Genomic DNA, 23211 nt, shown 5'->3' with positions numbered 1-23211 from the left:
CTTCTGTCGTTGCTCTCCCATCCGCTCTCTTTCCTTTTGACTCATCCACGATCATCAGCGTTCGCTTTTCATGTCCTCCCATGCAATCACCAACCTCCAATATGACGAGGAGCATGACGAGGTGGCTTCCCTTAACAGCTGGCTTGAAACAAAACGACAAGAGGCGCTCAAGAACCCCGAATCACTTTCCGTTGTCTTTTGCATGATCTTAGATAATTTTCTGGGGAGCACGACACTGTTCGGTCCTCGATTTGGTGCCTTTCAAAGTTTATGGGAGCACATGGAGGGGATTCCGGAAACGTTGATCAAAGCGCTACCCCAGCCGCCGATCCTGCGTTGCACTGAAGATCTGGAGGCACTCGTTAAAACCGGCAACGCAGCATATGTACTGCTGAATGCCGCCGAACCTCGCATCGGTACGTCACGCCATGACAAATGAGAGCCGAAACCCTCGCGCCTGGACAGGATCCGACCTGGGTGACGTCTTTCTCGCTACAAAATACTGCAGAGCCACTGCAATCAAAGCGGCACCACTCTTTTCTTAGGATCAGTGAGCTCGCGGAGACCTTACTCGAAGATTACGCTGAGGAGCTGTCCTCTAAGGCTCCCGACCTACCTTCCGCAACCATCGATTCCAACCCTAACGTCGACAAAACTTCGGCCGATCACGCTGCTAAGACGACCAAAGACAAGCACATCGTGTCGTGGTGCGAGGAAGTCTACCAAGTAATGGTCTCTGGAGCAGCTAACAAGCTAGCTACAACTCTTAGGCAGCATGGTCATCGTTGTTTAGTCCTTGGCTTTGACGAGTGTCGATATCTAAATGCTCGCAACGGCAAATTAGACGCCGATTATCATCCCATGTCCATTCTCGCCATGCAAAGAATCATCACCGCGGCAGACCATTTCCTACTCGAGGGCTTCACTTTGTGGTTTACGTTCATTGACACTAGTTCCTCAGTCCTCGAACTCGTTCCACGCAGGGGAATGTCTAAGTCGGACAGGCTCGCTAATGACAAAGATCCTCTTATCCCCTACACCTCCATCGGCTTTGATCAAATGATTCCCTCTGATCTTTCTTCGTCACCGCATGCAGCGCTTTATATCAGTAGACTTAAGTTGTATGGTCGCCCGGTATGTTCGTCGCGTTTTGTGTCCTCCGGGGCTCGGTCTCATTTAACCACAGCTCTGGTCCACGGAGGAAGACGATACTGTCGGTCGACAGGCTTTTATGAAGCTCTTCCGTGATGTGCAATTTGCGCCCGCCAATGAGGACCACGTCTTTGCAGCCTTTTCTCAACGTGTTGGTCTTGAACTCGCCAGTTCAGAGGCTGCAACCCGCATCGCGCTGGAAGCCGTCCGATCTCATATGAGATTCCTCCTCAGTGTCGTCGATCGCACTTTCATCGAGACGACGGTTCCGTCAGAGCCTTGCCTTGCTCTGGCGGCTGCACAGGTGCTTCGTCCTACGTCGGAAGATTTTGGTGTAGCGCTTCAAACACTTGTTGACACCCTTATCTTGCAGGAAACGGTCCTCGATCGAGGTGTTCAAGGAGAGCTTTATGCTCGGATCCTTTTGATCATGGCGCGTGATAAAGCAACAGACAAAGGTGGTCCGATCCAGGATTACTACATCAACACGACAGCCGCCGGAACTCACGTCCAGACTATCACCCTCGCTGATCTTCTCATTCAGCTTCACGGCGATGGCCTTGAAATGAATCAACAGCAGGGACAGGGTCTTCAGAAACAACAAGCTCGGCATAAAGAAGGCGCCTTGGACGGGGACAATGAGGACGACGCGTCAGAGGAAGATGAAAGCGAAGACGACCAACGTAAACTGTACCAAAATCTTCTGGCAGCGGCGCAGGAGAGGCATGTGAACTTCACGCACTTTATCCACCTTGAAGAGAGCGTCGGGAACCTCTCGGGTGACTTCCTTCATTACCTATGGGACCGCCAATGCGCTATTCAGTGCTCGCATAATCAGCCAGTTATCGATATCATCATCATCACCTATTCAGGCGCTCTCTCCCCAGATTGGGATGACAGCAAAGTGAGCACCTTCTGTATCCAAGTGAAGCTGAAGGAGTCGGCTGTTTCACTGACCTTGGCTGACGAGCTTGTCGGCCCTCGCATTAACGGGCGCAGACCTTGCGACGAGGTTGTCATGTTGATGGAATTTGGAGTTGAGTCTGAATTTCAAGGGAAAGCCAGGAAATCGCGCTACCAGCATGAGGTCGCGACGGTTCGTCCGAAAACTTGGAACGGTTACATGGATAAAGAGACTGAACCTCGTTGGTGTGTCCATGTTCGAGGACATGGTCCTACCGAATACCCGATCATCAGCCGATACAAACAAATTTTCGACCGTGCTTTTGGGCATCTATCTCCATGGCCGACTACCGGCTTCGCGGCCGCTGGGCAACCCTTCAGAGAGGCGCTGTCTACAGTCACTTTCACGAAACACGTGGATGGTAAAAACGAGGCTATCATCAATGGCAACACAATTTATTCACGTGCTAATTCTATGACCTGTTGAAGGTTTGCTATCGAAGGGGTTACCGTTGAGGGTAACAAGCAGCGTGAATACTACATCTAACGAGTGTGAGAGCATTAAGAATATCAATGATTATCTAGTTGTAGTTGGAGTTACCCCTGCCGCGGCCACCACGGTTTCCCCGGCCACCCCTTCCACGACCACGGCCGCGACCACGACCCCTTCCGGTGTTGGGGGTATGCGTAACGGACAAGAGCAGAGGTAGGCCAAGTTTAGGAAAACGGTAACGTGACACAATCCATTTTCTCAACTCCCCGCCAAAAAGTGGAAATAAGAGCACCCCTCTAACCCTGTTACCCCTGGGATGGTTGGGCACACTTGAGGCACCCCGCGGACACTGACAACTGACGCTGTCACTTGCTTTTGATGGCGATCGCTTGCCTCCACCTGTTCGCCATCGTCGGGGAGCGTCCGAGTCGGCGCAGTCCAGCGCCTATCTGCGCCCATTCTGCATTCTTGTTGCATTCTACCCGAAAGGTCCAAAAGCATCCCGCGACGCTCTCCTCAATTACCATTCAATCGACCATTTATCGATCTTTCTGAGACATCCTGTCACCCATGTCATGGATACTTGTCAGCGAACAGCTGCCAGATCCCTCAACTTCCTTCAAGTCAGTGCGCCCACTACGGAACGTGTAGCCTAAATAGTGTGTAGGGTGCTCACGCCTGTCCAGCCCCGACCCAGGATCAATAGGATCCAGTACGGTGAAGAACAATCAAACACACGGATCGAAGCAGTATCAAGAAGCTCACCCCGAACTCTTTGCTCGGCTCGGTGATTTCCGGGAGAAACAATGTTGCCCAACTCGCTCATGGCGCCCACAAATATGGCGGTATTCCTCTTCCTCCGACGCTCATCCGATCCTCTCTGTGATGCTGATACACCGCTTCCATCCCGCAGCATTTCAGGCGCGCACCATGTGCGCTCTTACGATCGCCGTTTCGCCTATTCGACTTCGATGCTATGTTTCGTGTGCACCTGTGTCCACGTAATAACACCTGATAACGCCCGTGCTTGTTACTCGGTTTACCTACGAAAGGCGTCCATACCATGGGTCTCATAACAACAATCGACGAGGTAGATTTCAATCGTTCCGCCTAGGGCTTCTCCGCGGGTGCGCCCCAGCCCCACCAGCCGCCACCTGCAGCCTTGGCTCCACCTGACGCTTCCCCGCCACTTCCGCTTTCATCGTGTTCCTCCACCTCGTACCCCTCGGCCTCACCCTTCTTCGCTCCTCGGCGCCGCGACGATGCCCCAGCCGCGCGAGGAACAAGCACCGCCTCCCCTTCCTCTTCTTCTTCATCTTCTCCCAGCTCCGCAAGCTCCTTCTCCAGCCTTCGCCGCCTATCCCTGGCAGATCCGCCCGAATCCATCCTCGACCCCTTCGGCCTCGACTCCCTCGCCTTGGCATTCGCGTTCGCAGCCGCATTTTGAGCAGCCACCGTGCCCTGCTGCACCATCGCCGTGCCTGCGGCGATAAGACCCGGTGCGTACGACCGCCACGCGTTGAACGCGAACGCCATCGGACCGGACGCGGGGTCACCCATGCTGGGCGGTGCGCCGGCCGCTTCAGGCTGCGGTGCAGGCGCAAACTGCGCGGCGTACGCGTTTGCAAGGAACCCGGGCGCGAACTGGTTCCAAAGTGCGTTCATCCGCTCCGCGATGAACTCGTATGCGCGGGCTTTGGCGCGCGAGAGCCCAGCGTCGATCTCGGACTCGTGTGAGGCAAGGAAGGGCTGCAGGTGCCAGACGTAGAGGTACGAGGAGCCTTGTGTCTGCGGGAGGACGAGGTAGAGGAGAAAGAGGGTTTTGAAGGTGTAGTAGAACGGTATCCTGACATGTATGCGTCACATCAGTTTGAAGATGACTCAACTATATGTGGTACGACGCACCAGGATATGAGCCACTCAGCAGCATTCTCGACGCCAAACACGATGCCGAGCACAGACCAGTACATGAGCCATCGCTCTAGCTCGTCTTCACTCGCAGGGCGCTGGGAGAGTGCTTTGTATGACGCGTAGCCCGGGTAGAGATACGCGACTCCCGAGCTGTGGACCAAATTCGAGGACCATAGACCAGACGAAGAGAATTGGCGTCGGAGGGTTTCAGAGCCGTACAATCAGACATGATGTGCGCATGAGCGCATGACATGGTGTGACAGCGTCCCGAGACAGAGGCAAAAAGCCAATGCGATGGACAAGTGGGAACAAGAACGACGACTGTCAGCCCATGACGTTCGAACCGCTCGAACCGCGCGAAAGCGCAAGAGACGCACCTTACGATGCGCGACGTGAGATAAAATAACATGACTACGGCGTGCGCCTGTTTCTCTGTCTTTGCCTCAGCTTCAGGCCAGCTGTGACGTTATTGATACGGGGTTCGTGGACGTTTCTGTGCTTCTTCGGTTAAAGTTTGTCTCCTGTAATGGAGGTTAAGTGATTCGCCCCGACCTCGGAGACTCGGAGGATCCGCACAGTGCGTCTGTTCCTTGATGCGAGGACGAGGTTCGGTCAGGGTTCCTGAAGGTCGTCTGAATACTTTCTTGTTCTTTCGTGAACTGTTCAGCAGGAAACTGGCGTGTTGAGGTAAATGCCTCAGTGAAGAAGGGGTCGTTATATGGGCACAGAGAACGATCGATAACACGGAATAAGTAGAAGTGAGCAAGAGCCCACGTCAACGTACACCTCTGAGTAAGTGCAGTGTGCACGCTCGCAAACACGCTGCCGCAGGTCGTCGCGTGCTTCTTGATTTGGTAATCAAGGTTAAAACCTCCGAGACACTTTGTCCCAAGGACCGTCGTTGGTGACCGGTGACTCCGGGACACGTCCACGCCACGAGCGCCCTGAGCGCTCTCATTCCTCGATGTTCTCAAGCTACATTGGTGCTGCGCAGAACAACATCCACGTTAGCTTAGTGAGTGATAGGCTGTGGGCACTCGTGGCCGCAACGCGGTTATGGTGGGAGTCTTTTGGGAGTCTTCGCCGGGCCGCGAGGTTCGAAGACTGCAAGGATCTCTATTGATTCAGATAATCAATTATAAATCCATCGAGTCTTGATACGCCAGGGGGCCGTATCAGGCGTCACAAGACATACTGCGCCGAAATATCGACGTGGCTGGTGGTGGCCCGGAGGCGTGTGTCGTGGAACATTTCAGGGAAACAGCTGCTCAGTGCGCGTATAATTCATCGATCCACGCGTCCATCACCATCAGAGGCAACTGGTCGCAGGTGCTCTCCTCACCGCACATAGACTCCACGCGCGTACGGAACCAATCCAACCAAAGATCAGCGTTCAGCTTTAGTGGCAGCGTAAGGTGTTCATCATGTAGCGAAGCTTTCACTGAATCCACGTTTCGCATCATGCAGTTCTTGATCGAGTAACCTGTTATCTATAGTAGGCACAATGACCAGCTCGCCCCCATATTCGTTCCTAGAAGTCGTCGGCATCTGCGACAACTACCAACTCGACCTGACCGACTCCCCAAACGCTTACGATCGCGAACCGCTCGTCCCATGGAAACTCTCCCCCTCCCTAGACAGCCCCGTCATCGGCCTCCTCCGCCCACAGATGATAACCCAGCTCCAGCTCGAGAATACGCGCAGCGTCGACGCCGGAGCCCCGCCCACGTGGTTCTTCGGGCCCAACAAGCCCGGAGCGCGCAGCACGACGATGGTCAGCTTCGCGACGCACCTGGACACGCCGCGCAAGCGCACGGCGGTGATGGCAGAGCTCTGCGAGCGCTGGCGCGACACGGGCCTGTTCGCGGACGTCATCGGCCCCGCCAAGTGGCGCGCGGAGATGTATCCCGTGTATCGCAACCCGTTTGGCGCGCACCGCGCGTACGAGCAGCACGCGGAGGATGTGGACAGGGATGCGGCGAACTTTGCGTTTGAGATGGAGCGCGCCGCGGCGGCGCTGTTTGGGGTGGTGACGTATGGTGTGCATATGACGGTGTATGAGGAGGGGAAGGACGGCGGGGAGGTGATGACTTGGATACCGACAAGGGCGAAGACGAAGCAGACGTGAGTTGCACTGTGTGTTGCGTTTTTTCTTGTCTCATGCAGTCTGTTAAGATGGCCGGGATATCTGGATAACACCGTTGCGGGCGGTATACCCAGCGGAATGCCCATATTTGAGAGTATCGTCAAAGAGTCCATGGAAGAGGCCAGCATCGAGGAGTCAGTCATACGCAAGTACGCCAGGTCAGTCGGTTCTACAAGCTACTTCCATAGGTCAGTGTCATCCCACTGCAATACCCTTTATATCTCATCTGGACTTTCAAGAACAACGAAAGGATGGCTGCAACCCGAAGTAGAGTGAGCCTGCTTACTGTTTCTCCTCGTGAGACATCTTGTGGAGATGATGCGTAGATATGTCTACGATCTTCGGATTCCCGCCGACATCGAGGACAAAACACCCTTCAAACCTAAGCCACTGGATGGCGAAGTCGAGTCCTTTGACGTGCGTATCATGATTCCATCGTGTTCGAATGGTCCTTCATTGTATTTCTTCGGGACGTAGCTCCTGCCTCTCTCAGAGGTCGTTATACGCATGAAACAAGGGCTCTTTAAGGCCAACTGCGCAGTGGGTGAGTGGATCTAACCTTGCGAAATTAGATGAACATTGATCCATGACTGTATCTTTAGTCCTCATTGACTTCATGATTCGCCACGGATACCTGAACCCGGACAACGAACCTAGACTCATGGAGATCTTGCCTAGATTGCACGGAAAGTTTGACTATGACCGGTGGTGATTGAACTAGTGAAAGACAAGGATTCGAGACGATGGTGTATATATCTGTATATCTGGATTTACCGAGGTGTTTGCTGTATCAATAACATTGTACCTCGACCGTGTCTGCACTTGGTCCGTTCGACGCGACAACAAGGGACGTAAAAACAGCCCCTGAACTCGGTTATGCGGAGAACCGGTTCCGGACGCCGGGTATCCGCTCGCTGCAACGCCGAGCCTTGCCCGAGCGCGTCTTGTGAATGTTCCCCAGCTGAATAACTATCGACATCTCCGCACCTCGCCCCATGTCTTGATTCCCAGCAGTCCCTCATCGTTGTCCTTAGACTTCATGCATCATGTCCGCCAGACGTCGCCTTGATAAACTCTCGCGGTCGCTCGCACCCCAGCGTCCGTCGATAGGCACCCTCATCCTCGGCGACATACAGTATGACATTCAGGACTCTCTGGATCCTAGCCGTCTTCCTCATCTCTCGGATTCTGCACTCCTGGACGTCAGGCATCCGTTTAACGCGAACAATCTGAGGTTCATGCTGCAGAAGCATGTCCTTGGGCAGGATGTGTTCTTGGTCTCCCAGCCTGGGCCGTATGCTCGGCGGCTTGCCATGACCTTTGCGAGGTATGCGCCACTCTTCCTTCGTGTTATGCCACGATAGCTCATTTTGCTCCATTTCTAGCCTGATCAATTCGGAGTACGAGTACATTGCGTTGCACAGGGATATAGGCGAGACGGAACTCAAGCAAGGCAGAGAGATTCGCAAGGGAGGGAATCTGGTCTACGTCGATGGGCCAGCGGTCATGGCTGTCAAGAAAGGGCGTATTCTCATTCTTGAAGGAGTTGAGAAGGCCGAGCGGGGAATCATGCCTGTAAGAATTCGCTGCTGCGATATTCTAGCGTACTTCGTTTCATGTCCACCCAAGTTCATGCATAATGCTACAGGTTTTGAACAATCTGCTTGAGAACCGCGAGATGTAATTTCCTCTCTTAACTTTACTTTGGTTGTGCGCCTGACCTGTCCATGACTTTGCAAGGAACCTCGATGATGGAACCCATATCGTCCACCCGCGTCGGTACGATGAACTTCTCGAGAAAGGAGAAGTGACCAACAAGACGTTTATCCCTGCCCATAAGGACTTCCGCGTCATTGCCATAGCTGCGCCTGTCCCTCCATACCCTGGATACCCTCTCGACCCTCCATTCCGGAGTCGCTTCCAAGCGCGGTTCATCGACCCCGTCGGCGCGCTGTTTGCACTGGCACCCGAACCACCATTACCACAGCCGACAGGCGAATTCTTGTACGGTCGAATAAAGGAGATCATTATCGCCACCCAGTTCCTCGGCGAATCGCGTCACTCCCTGCAGGCGGTGCTCAAGCCCACCATCCCAGCCTTTCCGCAAACTGCCCTAATCAAACTCGGCGCGCTCGTAGAACTGTTCACGCCGCCGAAGACGCTCTCGCCGAACCAACTCGCGCGACTGTTCCTCACACTGCACCCCGTGCTTATGCACGCGCCGTTCCAGGCGTGGGCGATGCTGGGCCAGCAAGTGACGGATGCGAAGCTGGGCGAGCTCGGGAGTCCTTCATCGCACGACAACGAGGACGGCTCGGGATTATTGGGATATACCATCAGCGCCATCTCGCGCTCGGGCGAGGCTACTGCGAAGCTGGTGTTCACGGGCCCCCCTGGTCTCAACTCCGTCAGCGTAGATGCTCCAGCCGGTCAAAGAGAATTCCGGCCGTTCCCTCCTACACAGTCGGGCCAACTGCACATGTCGAAGCGATTCCTTGGTCTTCTCACTTCCATGTTGCAAGGCCACGCTTTGGGCTGGGATTTGTCCTTGATTCCCTCCGTACTGCCGTCGACCTCTTCGTCCTCCACATCCACTTTGATAAGGGTTTTTAGCGAGCTTCTTGGATACGAGATTGAGGCTGTTCATATGTACAAGGAACTGGGAGGGCGCGAGATGATTCAAAGGAGACGCATTGAGGATGGAGGGGCAACATTTTGGGAACCAAGGCAAGGTTGACTTGTATCTTCTCGCGGACTACCACTTATGTTGTTGTCGTACAGCCCTCTCATCCAAGGATCTTTACTCGGGAGGCTGATGCACTTGTCCTCTCTCGATGTTACGGGCGCGACTGCGGGATCTCTTTCCCGTCTTGCCCAGGACAGAGAGATGGAATTATGGGAGAGCAAGCGCATAGTGACTGCCAAGGGCGAAAACGATGTAAGAGATTTCCAAATTGCCGGCGTCTCTACTCGAGCTAACCGAAATAAAAGGAGACGTTTGCGACACTTTCTACAGCTCATCCTTCCTTCAGAGTAATTGCAACTGCATCGAAGTCTTTACCCCTCCGAGACTGGCTCTCCGATGAACATGCCAACATGTTTTTCCCCATACCCAGCCAGCCCATGGATGGCGAAGAAGAGGAGGCCATCCTCCTGCGCTCCCTCTGCGACACCCACATCGTCCGCCGCTTGATCGCGTTTGCGAAGAAATACCGCGCGAGCATGTCGGCCGACACCACTGTGAAGCAGCGCAAGCTCGGGACACGGGCTCTCATGCGGATCGCGATGCTGTTCGCGAAATTCCCGGAAGAAGCGAGACTGGCTGAGGTACTGGAGAGAACGTTGTTGGTCGAGTTTCTTCCGTCTGTTGAGCAGGCCACGTTGAGAGGCTTGATGGAGGAGAGCGAAATTTCTCATTCTCCTGAGAAGGTATGCTCACAGGCAGCAATCGTGGTTCAAGTCTGATCTTTCTGTTGAATTACAGTTTTACCCGACGTCTGTCGTGGAAGGCGCCAACCTTGTCTTCCCGACCGGGACAACTAGCGTAGATTCTACGGCCTCGGGAGGACCAACACGTATATCGTTGTTCAGGGCAGAGAATGACCCCGAAGGCTACGTTTCGCATGTGCCTTACATGGACCATTTCTACGACAATAGCCTGCAGACTGGGCTTATGCGGGACATTGCCATTGACTTGGAGGTTCTCGGCGAACATGTCGTCTTACTAGGAAACCAGGCAAGTTTACATCTTTTTCCTTACGCAAGTGAATAAAACTCAAAGAAATTTAGGGTGTTGGCAAGAACAAGATTGTCGACAGGTCAGTACCAACACAACACACGAGTGATTTTGGAATGAAACTAATATTTATTGCAGGCTTTGTCAGGTAAACATATTTCAGGCTGAGGATAACACCCCAAATTGAAGTCAAGATTTTTAGCTTCTCCGCCGTCCACGGGAATACATTCAGCTCCATCGCGATACAACAGTGAACCAGCTCATGTTTACCACCGTTCTCGAGGGCGGTAAAGTGCGATACGAGGACTCTCCGCTGCTCCGCGCTATCAAGTTCGGGCGCGTCATTCTCATTGACGAAGCTGACAAGGCCCCGGAACATGTCGTCGCTATTTTCCGCAGCCTCGCGGGACAGGGCGAATTAACGCTGGCGGACGGAAGACGCGTTCGCGCTGTCAGCGAGCGCGAAAGCGATGTTGTAATTCATCCGAATTTCCGGCTGGTTCTGCTGGCGAATCGGCCTGGCTATCGTAAGCCTTTGAATCTACGTTTATAACCGCGCAATACTCAAGATACTGGTCACAGCTTTCCTCGGAAACCATTTCCTGCAAGTTCTCGGTGATGCTTTCAGCTGGTAATGCGCTCATTATACTGTGACTTCAGTCTTTAAACTTATATCCTGCAGCCATTCCGTGACGAACCCCGACCAAGCATCAGAACGCAAGCTCATATCCCAACTCGCGCCCGAGTTGGATGAGGACACGATACTCCGACTTGTTGGCGTCTTCTATGATCTTCGCAAGAGCTTTGAGAGTGGCGAACTTACGTATCCGTATTCACTGAGAGGTTCGCTTTCTGCTGCGCCTGAGATAATCTCGATTAACGCTACAGTTCCAGAGTTGATTAACCTGGTTCGGCACATGCGGAGCTATCCTAATGACAGTCTGGGAGAAGCTCTCCGCAACATATTTGATTTTGATATCTATAAACCCGATACTCACGACAAATTATTGCGTATACTTGCTCGGCATGGGTGAGGAATGATCACATACGTATGTTCAGAAATTGATTCTGACTTGTTCTAGGCTTGAAGCTGGGCCACTTGGCCTTGATGCGTCGCGTGAAAGCATGAAGAAGAAACCCGTAGACATTGAATACGAACCATCTGGCTCTACCGAACTCAACGAACCCAAGGAAGGAGAACATGATCCCAAAAATGAGCAGCATACTGGAGGAAATAGATGGGCTGGCGGGGTAAGCAGATTTTCTTCTATTGGTGCGTTTGAGGAAATTTGCTGATATGAAACTGCTAGACTGGTGGGCGTGACACTGCCGGCACTGGAGGCAGAGGTGGTTACAAACGCTTACAAAAAGGCAACAACATCTATCAGGTACGGTTTTCACAATAGCCTATAGACCAATACCGTTGAAACATTTTTTCTCAGGTCTCCGACAAGCTCAAGGCGGACGTGCCGGACCACATCAGGGATCGTGCTCGCGAGATGGCGCGCGAGGAGCTCAAGCAGCGTCTGCAGGCACTGGACATGAGCACCGCCGACGCAGCTGTGTATGGAGAGCATCTCACTGCGGTACAAGGTCATATCAATTCACTGCATGACCTCCTGGAACGTCAGTGCTTCTCTGGACATTTCAAACTGTCGTGCTCTTAACGCTTGTCAACGATAGACCTCGCAGCAAAGGAAGAAGAGCGTGTCTGGCTCAAACGCCAGACCGATGGGGAACTGGATGACAGCCGCTTGACCGAAGGTCTTACCGGGGAGCAGTCCGTGTACAAACGGCGTGGAATGGATAAGCCTGAACTTGGTCGCCCACAGCTAAAGTGAGTACAGCATTCCGTATCAACTTGGTCTGGCAAAGTTTTGACCTCTACTGCACTCCCAGGCCGAAGAGGATCAGATTTATTTTCGATATCAGTGGATCTATGTGAGTAACATACTCCAATAATTTGCGGGATGTTGTTGAGCACAATTTTACAGGTATCGTTTCCAGTATGATGGTCGTCTGAGGAGAAGTCTGGAAACAGGTAAGCCATCTGCTTGCTGATTTCAATCATAGTGATTGACCTACTTCCCATAGCGGTCATGCTCATGGAATCCTTCGATCACCTATCCCGCAAAGAGAAATATGCCTGGGATGTAAGTACTTACCTTGCTCGTATGGGAAAAATGCATGACCGAATATTTCACCTTAGATTTACGGCCATGTAAGGGTGGCAAAAGATTACCTCGCAAATGTTTGTGCTGATGTTACTTGAAGTCGGGTGACGAACCCACCATACCTCTCGTCGAGACCGATAAACCTCCCTCAAGCCTCAAGGACCGCTGGAAGGTCATTGAGAAGATGGACATGGTCACACAGTACGCCTTTTCGGGTGACTACACGGGTATGTTGAGGTTGTCTGCCAGTGAGACGGTTTCTCTAACAGGTTGCTCCAGTGGAAGCCATACGGAAGGGAGTCGAGGAAGTGGCAAAGTTTGATGCAGGTGAATCATCATCTCATTCAGGCTTTAGATGAAGTACTGAGGTGTATCAGATGATTGGTTCGTCATTGCCATCTCGGACGCCAACTTCGGGCGCTACCAGATCACTCCCGAGGAGATCAAGAAAGTCATGCTAAGAGGCGATCCCAAAGTGCATACGGCACTCATTTGTATTGGAGATGGGGCCGAAGTCCCATGGTGAGCGTTCAGATCTAAACACGAAATTTGTATCCACGCTAACTTGATGGTTAACAGGATAACGAAGGAGCTTCCGGGTCGTGGATTCCGAGTGAAGAATACTGCAGATATTCCTGTAGTTCTGAGGAGCATTCTGACATCCATGGTCGATCGATGATTTGTCTGCACAAGTCTTATAGAGTAAATTATGTCATCAATGATATGAAGTGAAGGGCATGAAGGGCTTCAAGACAGCATGATTGAGTGACGACAACGATATTAACGACGATGAAAGTAAAAAGACAAGATGTGGGGCAGTGTACAGCCATCGTGTCTTCGGAGGTTGCGGGTTCACGTGCATTACGTATCGCCTCGGTTAGACCAAGCGCGGTCGGCAGCCACGGTGGGCACTGTCCGAACCACATACTCACCCCCATCCCTTTCCAAGTCGATCTCGTCATCCCCTACTAAACCGAAAGCCTCGATCTGACCACACAACCTGAAGACGACCTCTCGACGACCTCCGTGATGGCCTATTTCTTTGCATCAACCTTGGATGTGGACGTCAAGCTGGAAGGAGAGGAGCAGCGGAAGCAGGTGGAGATAAAAGGCGAGAAGGAGAAGATGACCTCGTGTCCGGTGTACTATGATGGGGATTCTATCAGTGGCCAGGTATGTTCCGACCTCATGCACGTAGGTATCTTCCTAACTGACGCGTCGTGTACAGGTAACAATACGCGTTCGGGACGGGAAGCGGGTGACGCACGATGGGATCAAGGTCGAGTTTGTAGGGAGCATCGGTGCGTACTCCCCAACACTATTCGCCTAACGTTATGTCTTGACAGGTTATTTCCAGAGCTGTTCTATGACCGAGGACACCATCACGAGTTCCTCTCCTTATCACAAGAACTCGCGGCGCCGGGCGAACTGCGGCAAGCGCAGACGTATGATTTCATGTTCAAAAATGTGGAGAAACAGTTTGAGAGTTACCAGGGTATCAATGTCAAGCTCAGGTCTGTCTTCCCCGTCCCAACCACATTCTCTCGATGTCCGAATATTCATCCTACGTGATGCTTGACAGGTACTTCGTACGGGTGACGGTGTCACGAAGGATGGCGGACGTCTTGAAGGAGAAAGACTTGTGGGTGCACTCGTTTCGGATGCCGCCCGAGAGCAACAATTCCATTAAGATGGAGGTCGGCATCGAGGACTGTCTGCACATCGAGTTCGAGTACAATAAGTCCAAGTACGTGCTCTATACCTTTCTCCTTCCCCTGGATATGCTAACAGGGTGTCTTCTTACTAGGTACCACCTAAAGGATGTTATCGTCGGCAAGATCTACTTCCTCCTCGTCCGCATCAAAATCAAGCACATGGAGCTGTCGATCATCCGGAGAGAAACGACGGGTGCACCACCAAACCAATATAACGAGAGCGAAACAATCACCAAGTTCGAGATTATGGATGGTGCTCCTGTGCGAGGTACGTCCATTAATTATTGACATGTCGATACTTTGTTAACACCTCGCTTAGGCGAAACTATACCGATCCGCCTTTTCCTTGGTGGTTTCGACATGACGCCCACGTTCCGAGAAGTGAACAAGAAATTTAGCACTAGGTACTACCTCAACCTGGTGCTTATTGACGAAGAGAATCGTCGGTATTTCAAGCAGCAGGTAATACCGTTCAATTATACCTGGAATCTCGCTGATGACATGAATAGGAAATCACCATATTCAGAATACCAGAGGTTTGTTCTATCATTCCGTTGAGGTACCTGGAGCTAACGCCGCCCTCCAGAACTAAGCGCTTCTTCCTGTGGACCTTTGTATCTAATGTATTGTTGTGTTTTTATCGGGATTCCATATCCACTCCTTTGAGCTCGAGAACATAATTGTCGCACATGGAAGGTCGATGAATTCGAAGGTGGGTAAACTACGTACAAGAACGAGCCGCTCCGCCCAGACACGCGAAGACTGCTCCATAACCTCAACAAAAACGCTACAAGTACACAAAGGGTTATAAGATCTGCTCAGGTCCTCGTCCTAAAAAGTCACTGACAAAAATCGATCTATCAATCCTCGAAAAAGCTTCGTGGTCTCGAGTCCTCTTCTGGCATTGTTCTATGGGTTGACACATTTGATATGCGCGCTGAACGTGGTACATCTGGTTCGCTGTAGTCCTTTACCGAGCCATGGGACGACATGATGCGTTCCCGCTGCGAAAACGCCGAGTGGGTGGGTGTAGGCGTCATGCGCATCGGCACGCGTCCGATGCTGACCCTCGTCACAAGCACTGGCCGCGTTGGCGTGGCCGGACTGGTCTGGCCAGAGGAACCAGCCTTCCGCCATGCGTCTGCTATAGGATTGCCACGCGGACGAGCCTCGTCGATAATCGCAGGCGGAATCTCGCCCGGGGCCATCCGCCCTGCTGGTCCGCCCCTGTACATCTCGATGTCCCCCGGCGAGAGCTGGCCGGGACGCGGTGCATCGCGGGGCGATGTGAGCCATTCGGCGGAACGGATGCTGGCTTCGCTGATCGCTCTGCTCGTGCGCTTCACGAGCTCGCGCGGGCTCATCGGGGACCTCGTGCCCGCTGTGGTCGGCGAGCGGCCGGGTCGTGGAGAGTACAGCGTCGTGCCTGTGCCGGTCCAGTGCGCCCCCGACTCGGGCGTCCACGGTAGAATGGAGCGCTCCGTCGGGCTGTCTCCCCGCGCAGGCTCGAACTCGACGGAGGTGGCCGCGCGCGGCGGTTTGTAATCGGGGAAGGGGAACTGTGTGACGCTGAGTGCCGAGGGGGCTGGCTTGCGCTTGACGGAGCTGCTCGGTGACAGAGACGACACGCCGCCGCCGGTCTCTTCGCTTCCGTCGCCGCCAGCGGTGCCGACGGTCCCGCGGCGGTCGCGGACGGGGAAGCGCTCCTCTTCCTCCTCCGTGTAGCCGAGGACGGAGCCGCGGTAGCGGCCCGTGACGCGGGGCGGGAGCCCGGGGAACTGGGACGTGAGCGCACGCACAACGCTGAGGCTGTCTGAGACTGTCGCGCCGCTTTCATTACGCTCGTGGGCAAGCGCGACGCCGCGGAAGTGCCCGGTGAGCACTTGATGATGTGAGGGGTCACCGATGTCGGGCATTGCGGACTTGGCGCGAGGAGGATACCGTACGTGGGGCAGGGAGTTGGACCGACCGCTGCCGCTGAAGGTCTGGAGAATGCCCGATGTCGAGCGCCGTCTGCTGCTGTGTACCACAGGCTCGGGGAGATCCAGGGCTGAGAAGCGTATCTGGAGATATGGCGCCTGTCCCTTGTCGTAATGCACCGTGACTCTCTGTCCCTTCGTCTCCTTGGCGAGCTCACGAATAGGCGAGTAGGGCTCCGCGGCATTCGGGTTCCTGAGAAAGCTGAAGGGCCGGCTGCTGATCAGCCCACGGAAGTTAGAAAAGCGCTTGCTTTTTGTCCGCGAAGCCCGAGACGCCCGGAGCAGCTCGTCTGTCAGGTTCTCAAAGTTTTCCACCTTGTCGAATCTACAGGGCAACCATCAGTACATCCACGCGTTCTAAGAAAAACAGAATTCAGCGCATCGTGTTCTCACCCTTTCAAGACTCCGATTATAAGGCAGGAACGCCCTACCAGGCGCAGTATCCTGCGAGCCAGTGGGACTGCGAAAAGACCAGGCGAAAAACCTACGATGGTCTCGATCGCTCCTATCTTTATCCCTCCTGTCATCCAGACTATTCCGTTCAAGAAATGGTGTTCATCTGTTTGGCCGGTTTCTATACGCCGCTGGTTGGCGAGGGCCTTTCCCATCCGAAAGAACGCGAATAGAAAGAATAAGAGCTGAGTAGCAGTGAACGTGGCCAGGGAAAACGCGCTGAGCGAATACCAGAGCATCGGATTTCGATTGGAAAACAGAATGCCTATGACATTGCGTCCATTTTCCGTTTCCATTTCTGAGACAAATTTAGGGAAATTCTAGTGAAGCTGAACAAACAGGATACCCACCGATTTTGAAGCCTACGAACGATGCAACTTCGTTGGCCGCCACAATTATAGGAATGAGTAGAACGAACAGCAGCTTGGGTAGACTCTGCAGCCTACGCGGGAGATATGGCAGGAAGCGAAATAAGGTAACCTTGAATAGAAATGTGGTATATAGTAAGAGCGGGATGAAAGAAAGTACGCCTTGGTCCCAGATCAGCTCAGTTCCTGCAAGGCGGTTGCCTGGGAGAGTAGCTTACCAATAGTGATGTCGAGAGCCTTGAAGACGGTCTCTGAGCGCATGGGTTCTCGTAGGACGTGCGAGAGGAGATCAATCAAAGCAACAGCGAAGAAGGAGATGCCGTCAAGAGCAAGGAGAAGAGAGTTTCTGTTGGGTCGGTCAGAAAAATAGGACCTCGGAGTCTGGTTTTGGAAGAGCCGAGATGAATTCGGACGCACAGATCAGATTTTCCTTTTGTGAGGGCGAGCGAAAGGGAGAAGAAGAACTCTAGGCCGGAGGGGATGATGAGAGCGGCGGACTGGAGGGTGGAGAGGGAGACGCAGCGAAAGTTTGGAGTGACGGAGAGGCAGAGAGAGCTCAGTTGATCCATTGACAACTGTATTCTTGAAGGGTCGGCGTGCAGACACGCATTTCAAGGTGGCCAGCCAGCGAAACGTGGGGAATGGACCTAGGTGCAAGGAGCGTCTTGCCTGGAAGGAGCGGAGATTATGCAGGACCTAAGCTGCAAAAGGGAGAAGGGGAAGGAAACGGGGACGCCAGGTCCAGTGCGCGTCAGCAGATAGTGGGGGAGAGGAGAAATGGGAAAATAGAGAAGAGGCCATTGGAGACGAGGACGAGACTCTCTCTCATGGCTCACAGCTACCAGACTACCAGTGAGGCTCAGGGGCCATGAGCAAATCCGCACCGTTGCCATGATTGCCATTCTCATTCTACGACCTCCCCCGATAAGGAAGGCTGTATTTGTTATATGACACCTTTTCCCAGGCCCTTCCGCCGGTGTCCGACCCGGCGATTTTATCTCTCATCCCTTCCAAAGGGGCTCCCGCTCCCGTCTCGGCCATCATGGTGGTGAGTGACAACATACACAGGCCATGCTCTTGTCATCTAAATAACATATTATCCGCAACAGAAAATATCCGTGCTGCAACATGCACCCTCCGCACACCTCCCAAACAGACCAGGCGACCCCATCCCCACCTCCCGCAACCTCGATCCCCTCCTCCATCCATTTTCACGCGCACGCGAGCGCACCCGCGCCCTCAATGCCGCCAAGATGGAGCGTATCTTTGCAAAACCTTTTGTCGGCAGTCTCGGCGGTCACATTGATGCCGTCGAAGTCTTGTCCAAAAAACCGGGGTCCGTAAACACAATAGCGAGTGGTAGCTGGGATGGAGGTATGTGCGTGTCTGTCTGCTTGCTTGTGCTCTTGTTATGTGCAGCATCTCAACGCGTTTTCAATCTGCTCCAGGCGTGATCGTCCATAACCTCTCTCAGCGGTCCAGAATTTGCCGCATACAAGGCGCACATCAAGGCAAGGTCTCCGGCGTGTGTTTCGCGGGTGGCCACAGGCTCCTGAGTTGCGGCGTCGACAGCAGCGTAAAACTGTGGGATGCATCGCCCCAATCAGATGAGGTCTCGGTAAGCTGTCACGCTGCTGGCTTGTCTGCATCCAATCCTGATATTGGCCGCCCAGCAACCAAAACCCCTGAACGTTTTCCCTGGAAAATCCGCGTTCAAGTACCGTGTTTTCAATTTCCGAAAAGCCACCGTCTGACATATAATGTTGAATTTAGCGCCATAGACCATCACCGGTCAGACCCGCTCTTCGCCACAGCTTCCACTACCGTGCAGATCTGGGATGAGACAAAGTGAGCTTCACAGCGTTGCGTCGAACCAGCTGTAATCCATCCATTCGCAGGAGTTCAGCCATATCGAATCTCACTTTCCCCACTTCGACGGAAACCGTCACTTCCGTCCGATTTAACCTGAGCGAAACGTCGATTTTGGGAAGTATTGGCTCAGACCGCACGTTCACACTCTACGACATCCGGACAGGCAAGGCCGAACGCAGGGTGATTATGCAGGTATGCACGCCACGGTTCATCATCAAGCTACCAGTGCAGTTAATTACAGTATTTATCAAGATGAGAAGCAATGCTTTGGCATGGTCACCAACGTTCCCTACGTCCGTTCTTCTAGCTTCCGAGGACCATAACCTCTACACATTTGATGTCCGTCAGTTGACGAACCCTACACAAATATACAAGGGTCACGTTGCTGCCGTGATGAGTTGTGACTGGGCGCCGACGGGGTTAGAGTTCGTGAGTGGTGGCTGGGACCGTACGGTGCGAATATGGAAGGAAGGGCAGGGAACGAATCCGGAGGTCTACCATACAAAACGAATGCAGAGGTAATGCATCATCTCACCACGTTCCTGGCTGTTCTGTAGAAACTGACTCCAATTGCACAGAGTTTCCTCTTCGCTTTTCTCAGGAGACGCGCGGTTCGTGATGACCGGGTCTGACGATGGCAACGTAAGGATCTGGAAGGCGAAGGCATCGGAAAAGCTGGGCATCATCACCGCCAGAGAACGCGCTGCGATCGAGTATCGGGAGACGCTCAAGGAACGCTGGAAGTACGACTCCGAAGTTGGGAAGATCGCTCGGTGGGTGCTCTCTTTCGTCTTTTTGAGTTTGCGTCTGCACGGAGTTGGTGGGATATGAAGCGCTTTTCCACGTGCAAGCACTTCCATGAATTCATTCATCCATTCATCCATTCATACAGAAGACTGAATGACCTTCTCTTCCTCTTCGCGCAGGCGGCGAAACATTCCCAAGCCTGTGTACCAGGCGGCAAAGCTCAAGCGGACGATGCTGGACGCGCGCCAGGTCAAGGAGGAGCGGAGACGGAAACACACGCGGGCAGGAGAAAGCAAGCCCAAGGCGGAGCGGAAGAAAGTGGTCATTACCGAGCAGACATGAGCAGGAGAATGATGATCACTTGTTGTCTAAGTTTTGTTTTGCCTTTCTATTCAGTCCACGACCTGGTATGCACAGCCACCATTACATCCAAACATGACCAAATACAGGCTGTCCTCGGGTATGCCGAAAGTGTCCACGACGGCTGTTGTCCAACTCTGGACGAATCCAGCCTCTGCCTCTGCCGCTGTTGTTTTATCTTGCTCTCCTTACTTTTTCATTCTTTTCTTCTTCTGCTAATACTTTCTTATCATGTCTGACTCTGAAGGCGACTTCTCCGACGAGCTCCTCGAGCTCGCTGGTGCCACGGAGAAGAAGCGCAGAAAACGCCAGTCCTCGAACCATTCCAACAAGAAGGCAAAGTCCAAGTGAGTCTCTGCACCGCAACTATTGTTCTCTGCTACTCTAGGCTTACTGATGATACGCAGTGTTTCAATGGGATCCGACGAGTCCGATCGGGATGTGGACAGCGAGGACGACTTGAACCCTTTCCCGCTGGAGGGCAAGTATGTTGATGAAGCGGACCGGGAGAGGTAATGCACAACCTCCTCTACCATTCACCCTGGTCTTTAACGATGTCAAACTTCACCAGGCTGCTCGAGATGACTGAGATCGAGCGTGAAGAGATCCTCGCCTCGCGGATGGAACAGTTGCAGCGCAAGCAGGACAGCAAAAACCTCGATGCCTTGCTCAAGGCACAAAAGGCGGGAGCAGATGGAAGTGATAGTATAGTAAAGGCGGCCAAACGTACTGTGTCTCATCATCCCTGTCGACGTGAATATGATTTTCTTATGTATGTTGTTACCTGCAGGTCAGCACGCGGCCCGTGGCGCGACTAAGGAGAAGTCAAGTAAGCTGGATGAGCTAAAGGCGAAGCGGAGAGCCAAGGAGCAGAAGAAAAGAGTGCGCTTCTCTCCTCATGACCTTTTTGCTCCTGCGTGCTTATGACTTATTGGTCAGACACGGACAAACTCTCCCAAGGGCGACAGAGACTCGTCACCCATGGACATGGAGACGTCATCGGGCGAGGAAGAGGACGGCCAAATATCCAAATTCGAAGAGGATGACGATATGTTGCGCAAGTTCTCGAGAAAGTCAAAGGACGACAACAACGACGAGCCTATTACCCGCTATGACCTCATGGCTATCCGCGTTTCTCGAGATATGCTTGCAAGACACTGCTTAGCTCCTTGGTTTGAGGACTATGTTAAAGGTCAGGACTTTAACCAAGCTCGCCACCTTTTCGCGCTCACGGATTGTGTTAGGCGCATGGGTGCGATATCTCATCGGGAACGAGAAGGACGGTCAGCCAGTGTACCGGATATGCGAGATCTCAGGTCAGTATCCAATGCAGACGCGCACATGACCCCTACTTCACGCCCCCAAATGGACACAAAGGATTGGCCATGAACTTGACGAAGCCGTACAAGATCAACGACACGCTCATCGACCGCGCGATCGAGCTCAAGCATGGCAAGTCGGTGCGCGCGTTCAACATGGACAAGGTCTCGAACTCGGATTTCCCAGAGAAGGAGTGGGACCGGCTCAAGTACGCGTGTTTAACGGACCACGTCGCGATGCCGACGCGGAGGGCGATCGAGAAGAAGAAGGAGCAGATGGCGAGGCTGGTGTCGCAGCGCATGACAGACGTACGTAAACCCGATCTTGTTTCCCCTGCCCGCGCTATTTTGCACGCTGCTAACACCCCTGCGAATCCCAGAGCGACATCACGGCGATGCTCGCGCGGAAGAATCAGCTCTCGTCGGGTGTGCAGTCCGCCGCGGCCATCACCATGGAGCGCTCGCGGCTCAACCAGGCGCGCACACTTGCCCTACGCCGGCAGGACGCCGTCGAGGTCGCCGAGATCGACGTGAAGCTAGCCGCGCTGCCCGAGGTCGCTGCGACGCGCGTCGCGGAGGAAGACGACCTCGCCGCCCGCCTGTTGAAAGTCAACGAGCGGAATCGCAAGGCTAACATGGAGGCAGTGCGCAAGGCCGAGTTGCTAGAGGCGGAGAGAAAGCGCAAGGAGCGCAAGCTAGCGAACGCGAACGGGTCGGGCGTGAGCACGCCTGTGGACCCGAGTGCGAGGCTGCGCACGATACCAAAGATGTTCAGCGATCAGTCAAGGTGCGTGTCGTACCCCGTTTTTCTTCGCGTGATCGTGTTGTTGCTTGGCTGATAATAGGGATACTTCCGTCGACCTTCCCTATATTTTGCTTGTCGACAGGTCTGGCACGCCGAACGCAAACGGAACCCCCCAAGTGAAAGCGGAGAAGGACGCGCTCCGGCCCGTGTCACCGCTTCCCCCGTCCGCTCTTTCAGGTACCCCGGCAGCATCTGACAAACCGAAGAGCTTCCAGGCGTCCGTCATCGACTCCGTGGAGGTGGATCTTGGGGATTTCTAGCTTCAAATTCTCTGTTCTTTTTCTTCTTCTTCATAATCACTCGGCTCGACGGAAATGGGGCAACAACAACGGTATGAAGAGGGACTTAGCAAGCCACCACTCTCGCTCATCAGCACACGTTTTATGCTTAATATCTCCCATGTATTGTACTTTTTTTGTTAAGTATCTGAATAAAATAATTCACTGCGAAAGACCGTGCACGCTGCATACGGGAACACAGTCTGGTAGCATCTTTGCTGAAGCCCACATCGAACTCTTGGTGCTCATATCGGGATATCTTGTTCTGAGTTTCTTGGTATGTGTTGGGTTGCTTTAGTTTTGAGGAAATACTAGGCCGTGACCATCCTTCGACAAGAAACCGTGACGGAGACCCAGGGTCACCTATCCACACGCCGAGCCCTCTATTGCAAAAAACATCTTGAAATAGCCCAGCAGACTCCTGATGCGGTCTCTTCATCTTGGTTAGCGACTCCAGGAACCGTGTTGCAGTACGGATATTTATGAACTGCAAAAATCCGTATCACTGAGTGACGGCCACCTAATGGAGATGAAGCTAAAGTGTTGAGGCATTGGAGGATAGCTAAGGTTAAAAGGGTATGAAAATTCGGCATTATCACGAACATTAATTGGGTGATTGCTTCTGACAAAGGCCATTGTTCATTCCAGGCGATTTGAAACTAACATTGTCACCCAGGTCTCCCGACCATGTAATCCGAAAAACTCAACATCGATAGATTGCGGTTGGTGTACACTAACACGTAGTACGTACGGAGGACATCGGAAAACAGTAAAAGTAAAAAAAAAATTGCGCGGTACAG

At 53.2% G+C, this 23211-nt stretch overlaps 8 protein-coding genes across 8 annotated transcripts; 6 read left to right on the top strand and 2 right to left on the bottom strand.

Annotated features, from left to right (window-relative positions):
* Positions 1-70: 70 nt before the first annotated feature.
* CONPUDRAFT_155053 (uncharacterized protein) lies at positions 71-2542 on the top strand (the record flags this gene model as incomplete). Its single annotated transcript, XM_007771843.1, has 3 exons — positions 71-416; positions 509-1134; positions 1187-2542. The coding sequence occupies 3 exons, from the start codon at positions 71-73 to the stop codon at positions 2540-2542; spliced, it is 2328 nt and encodes a 775-aa protein (XP_007770033.1).
* Positions 2543-2892: 350 nt separating this feature from the next.
* CONPUDRAFT_126050 (uncharacterized protein) lies at positions 2893-5177 on the bottom strand. The gene is made up of 4 exons (XM_007771842.1): positions 5036-5177; positions 4837-4980; positions 4454-4609; positions 2893-4394 (listed from the first exon to the last, which is right to left on the bottom strand). Exons 2-4 carry the CDS (start codon positions 4866-4868, stop codon positions 3659-3661), a joined length of 924 nt encoding a protein of 307 aa, XP_007770032.1. The 5' UTR covers positions 4869-4980; positions 5036-5177; the 3' UTR covers positions 2893-3658.
* A 655-nt stretch (positions 5178-5832) lies between these two features.
* Positions 5833-7414, top strand: CONPUDRAFT_106295 (uncharacterized protein). Its single transcript, XM_007771841.1, has 7 exons — positions 5833-5869; positions 5927-6583; positions 6635-6793; positions 6845-6877; positions 6932-7022; positions 7083-7149; positions 7208-7414. Exons 2-7 carry the CDS (start codon positions 5964-5966, stop codon positions 7315-7317), a joined length of 1080 nt encoding a protein of 359 aa, XP_007770031.1. The 5' UTR covers positions 5833-5869; positions 5927-5963; the 3' UTR covers positions 7318-7414.
* Positions 7415-7551: 137 nt separating this feature from the next.
* CONPUDRAFT_137936 (uncharacterized protein) lies at positions 7552-13246 on the top strand. The gene is made up of 25 exons (XM_007771840.1): positions 7552-7932; positions 7991-8180; positions 8254-8285; positions 8346-9332; positions 9387-9543; positions 9597-10034; positions 10090-10341; positions 10395-10423; positions 10480-10489; positions 10544-10868; positions 10924-10972; positions 11024-11184; positions 11236-11371; positions 11424-11592; positions 11652-11729; positions 11784-11967; positions 12025-12178; positions 12241-12282; positions 12336-12382; positions 12436-12494; positions 12551-12562; positions 12616-12742; positions 12795-12842; positions 12893-13037; positions 13095-13246. Exons 1-25 carry the CDS (start codon positions 7652-7654, stop codon positions 13192-13194), a joined length of 4212 nt encoding a protein of 1403 aa, XP_007770030.1. The 5' UTR covers positions 7552-7651; the 3' UTR covers positions 13195-13246.
* A 157-nt stretch (positions 13247-13403) lies between these two features.
* Positions 13404-14900, top strand: CONPUDRAFT_126045 (vacuolar protein sorting-associated protein 26). Its single transcript, XM_007771839.1, has 8 exons — positions 13404-13688; positions 13744-13816; positions 13873-14029; positions 14098-14262; positions 14323-14498; positions 14550-14692; positions 14740-14766; positions 14817-14900. Exons 1-8 carry the CDS (start codon positions 13545-13547, stop codon positions 14820-14822), a joined length of 891 nt encoding a protein of 296 aa, XP_007770029.1. The 5' UTR covers positions 13404-13544; the 3' UTR covers positions 14823-14900.
* A 14-nt stretch (positions 14901-14914) lies between these two features.
* Positions 14915-17781, bottom strand: CONPUDRAFT_83005 (uncharacterized protein). The gene is made up of 5 exons (XM_007771838.1): positions 17448-17781; positions 17249-17376; positions 17013-17192; positions 16603-16960; positions 14915-16534 (listed from the first exon to the last, which is right to left on the bottom strand). The coding sequence occupies exons 1-5, from the start codon at positions 17597-17599 to the stop codon at positions 15091-15093; spliced, it is 2262 nt and encodes a 753-aa protein (XP_007770028.1). The 5' UTR covers positions 17600-17781; the 3' UTR covers positions 14915-15090.
* A 285-nt stretch (positions 17782-18066) lies between these two features.
* Positions 18067-20127, top strand: CONPUDRAFT_137934 (WD40 repeat-like protein). The gene is made up of 9 exons (XM_007771837.1): positions 18067-18078; positions 18140-18404; positions 18479-18648; positions 18704-18747; positions 18804-18878; positions 18929-19094; positions 19155-19420; positions 19481-19675; positions 19829-20127. The coding sequence occupies exons 1-9, from the start codon at positions 18073-18075 to the stop codon at positions 19989-19991; spliced, it is 1350 nt and encodes a 449-aa protein (XP_007770027.1). The 5' UTR covers positions 18067-18072; the 3' UTR covers positions 19992-20127.
* An 8-nt stretch (positions 20128-20135) lies between these two features.
* CONPUDRAFT_166385 (plus-3-domain-containing protein) lies at positions 20136-22581 on the top strand. Its single transcript, XM_007771836.1, has 9 exons — positions 20136-20356; positions 20417-20521; positions 20581-20735; positions 20800-20891; positions 20949-21201; positions 21254-21325; positions 21387-21637; positions 21709-22115; positions 22174-22581. The coding sequence occupies exons 1-9, from the start codon at positions 20241-20243 to the stop codon at positions 22391-22393; spliced, it is 1671 nt and encodes a 556-aa protein (XP_007770026.1). The 5' UTR covers positions 20136-20240; the 3' UTR covers positions 22394-22581.
* Positions 22582-23211: the final 630 nt, after the last annotated feature.

Source organism: Coniophora puteana (genome assembly GCF_000271625.1).
Source record: "Coniophora puteana RWD-64-598 SS2 unplaced genomic scaffold CONPUscaffold_8, whole genome shotgun sequence".
Taxonomy (NCBI): Eukaryota; Fungi; Basidiomycota; class Agaricomycetes; order Boletales; family Coniophoraceae; genus Coniophora; species Coniophora puteana.
Note: the sequence above shows the minus strand (reverse complement) of the source record. Positions and strands in the feature narration are given on the sequence as shown.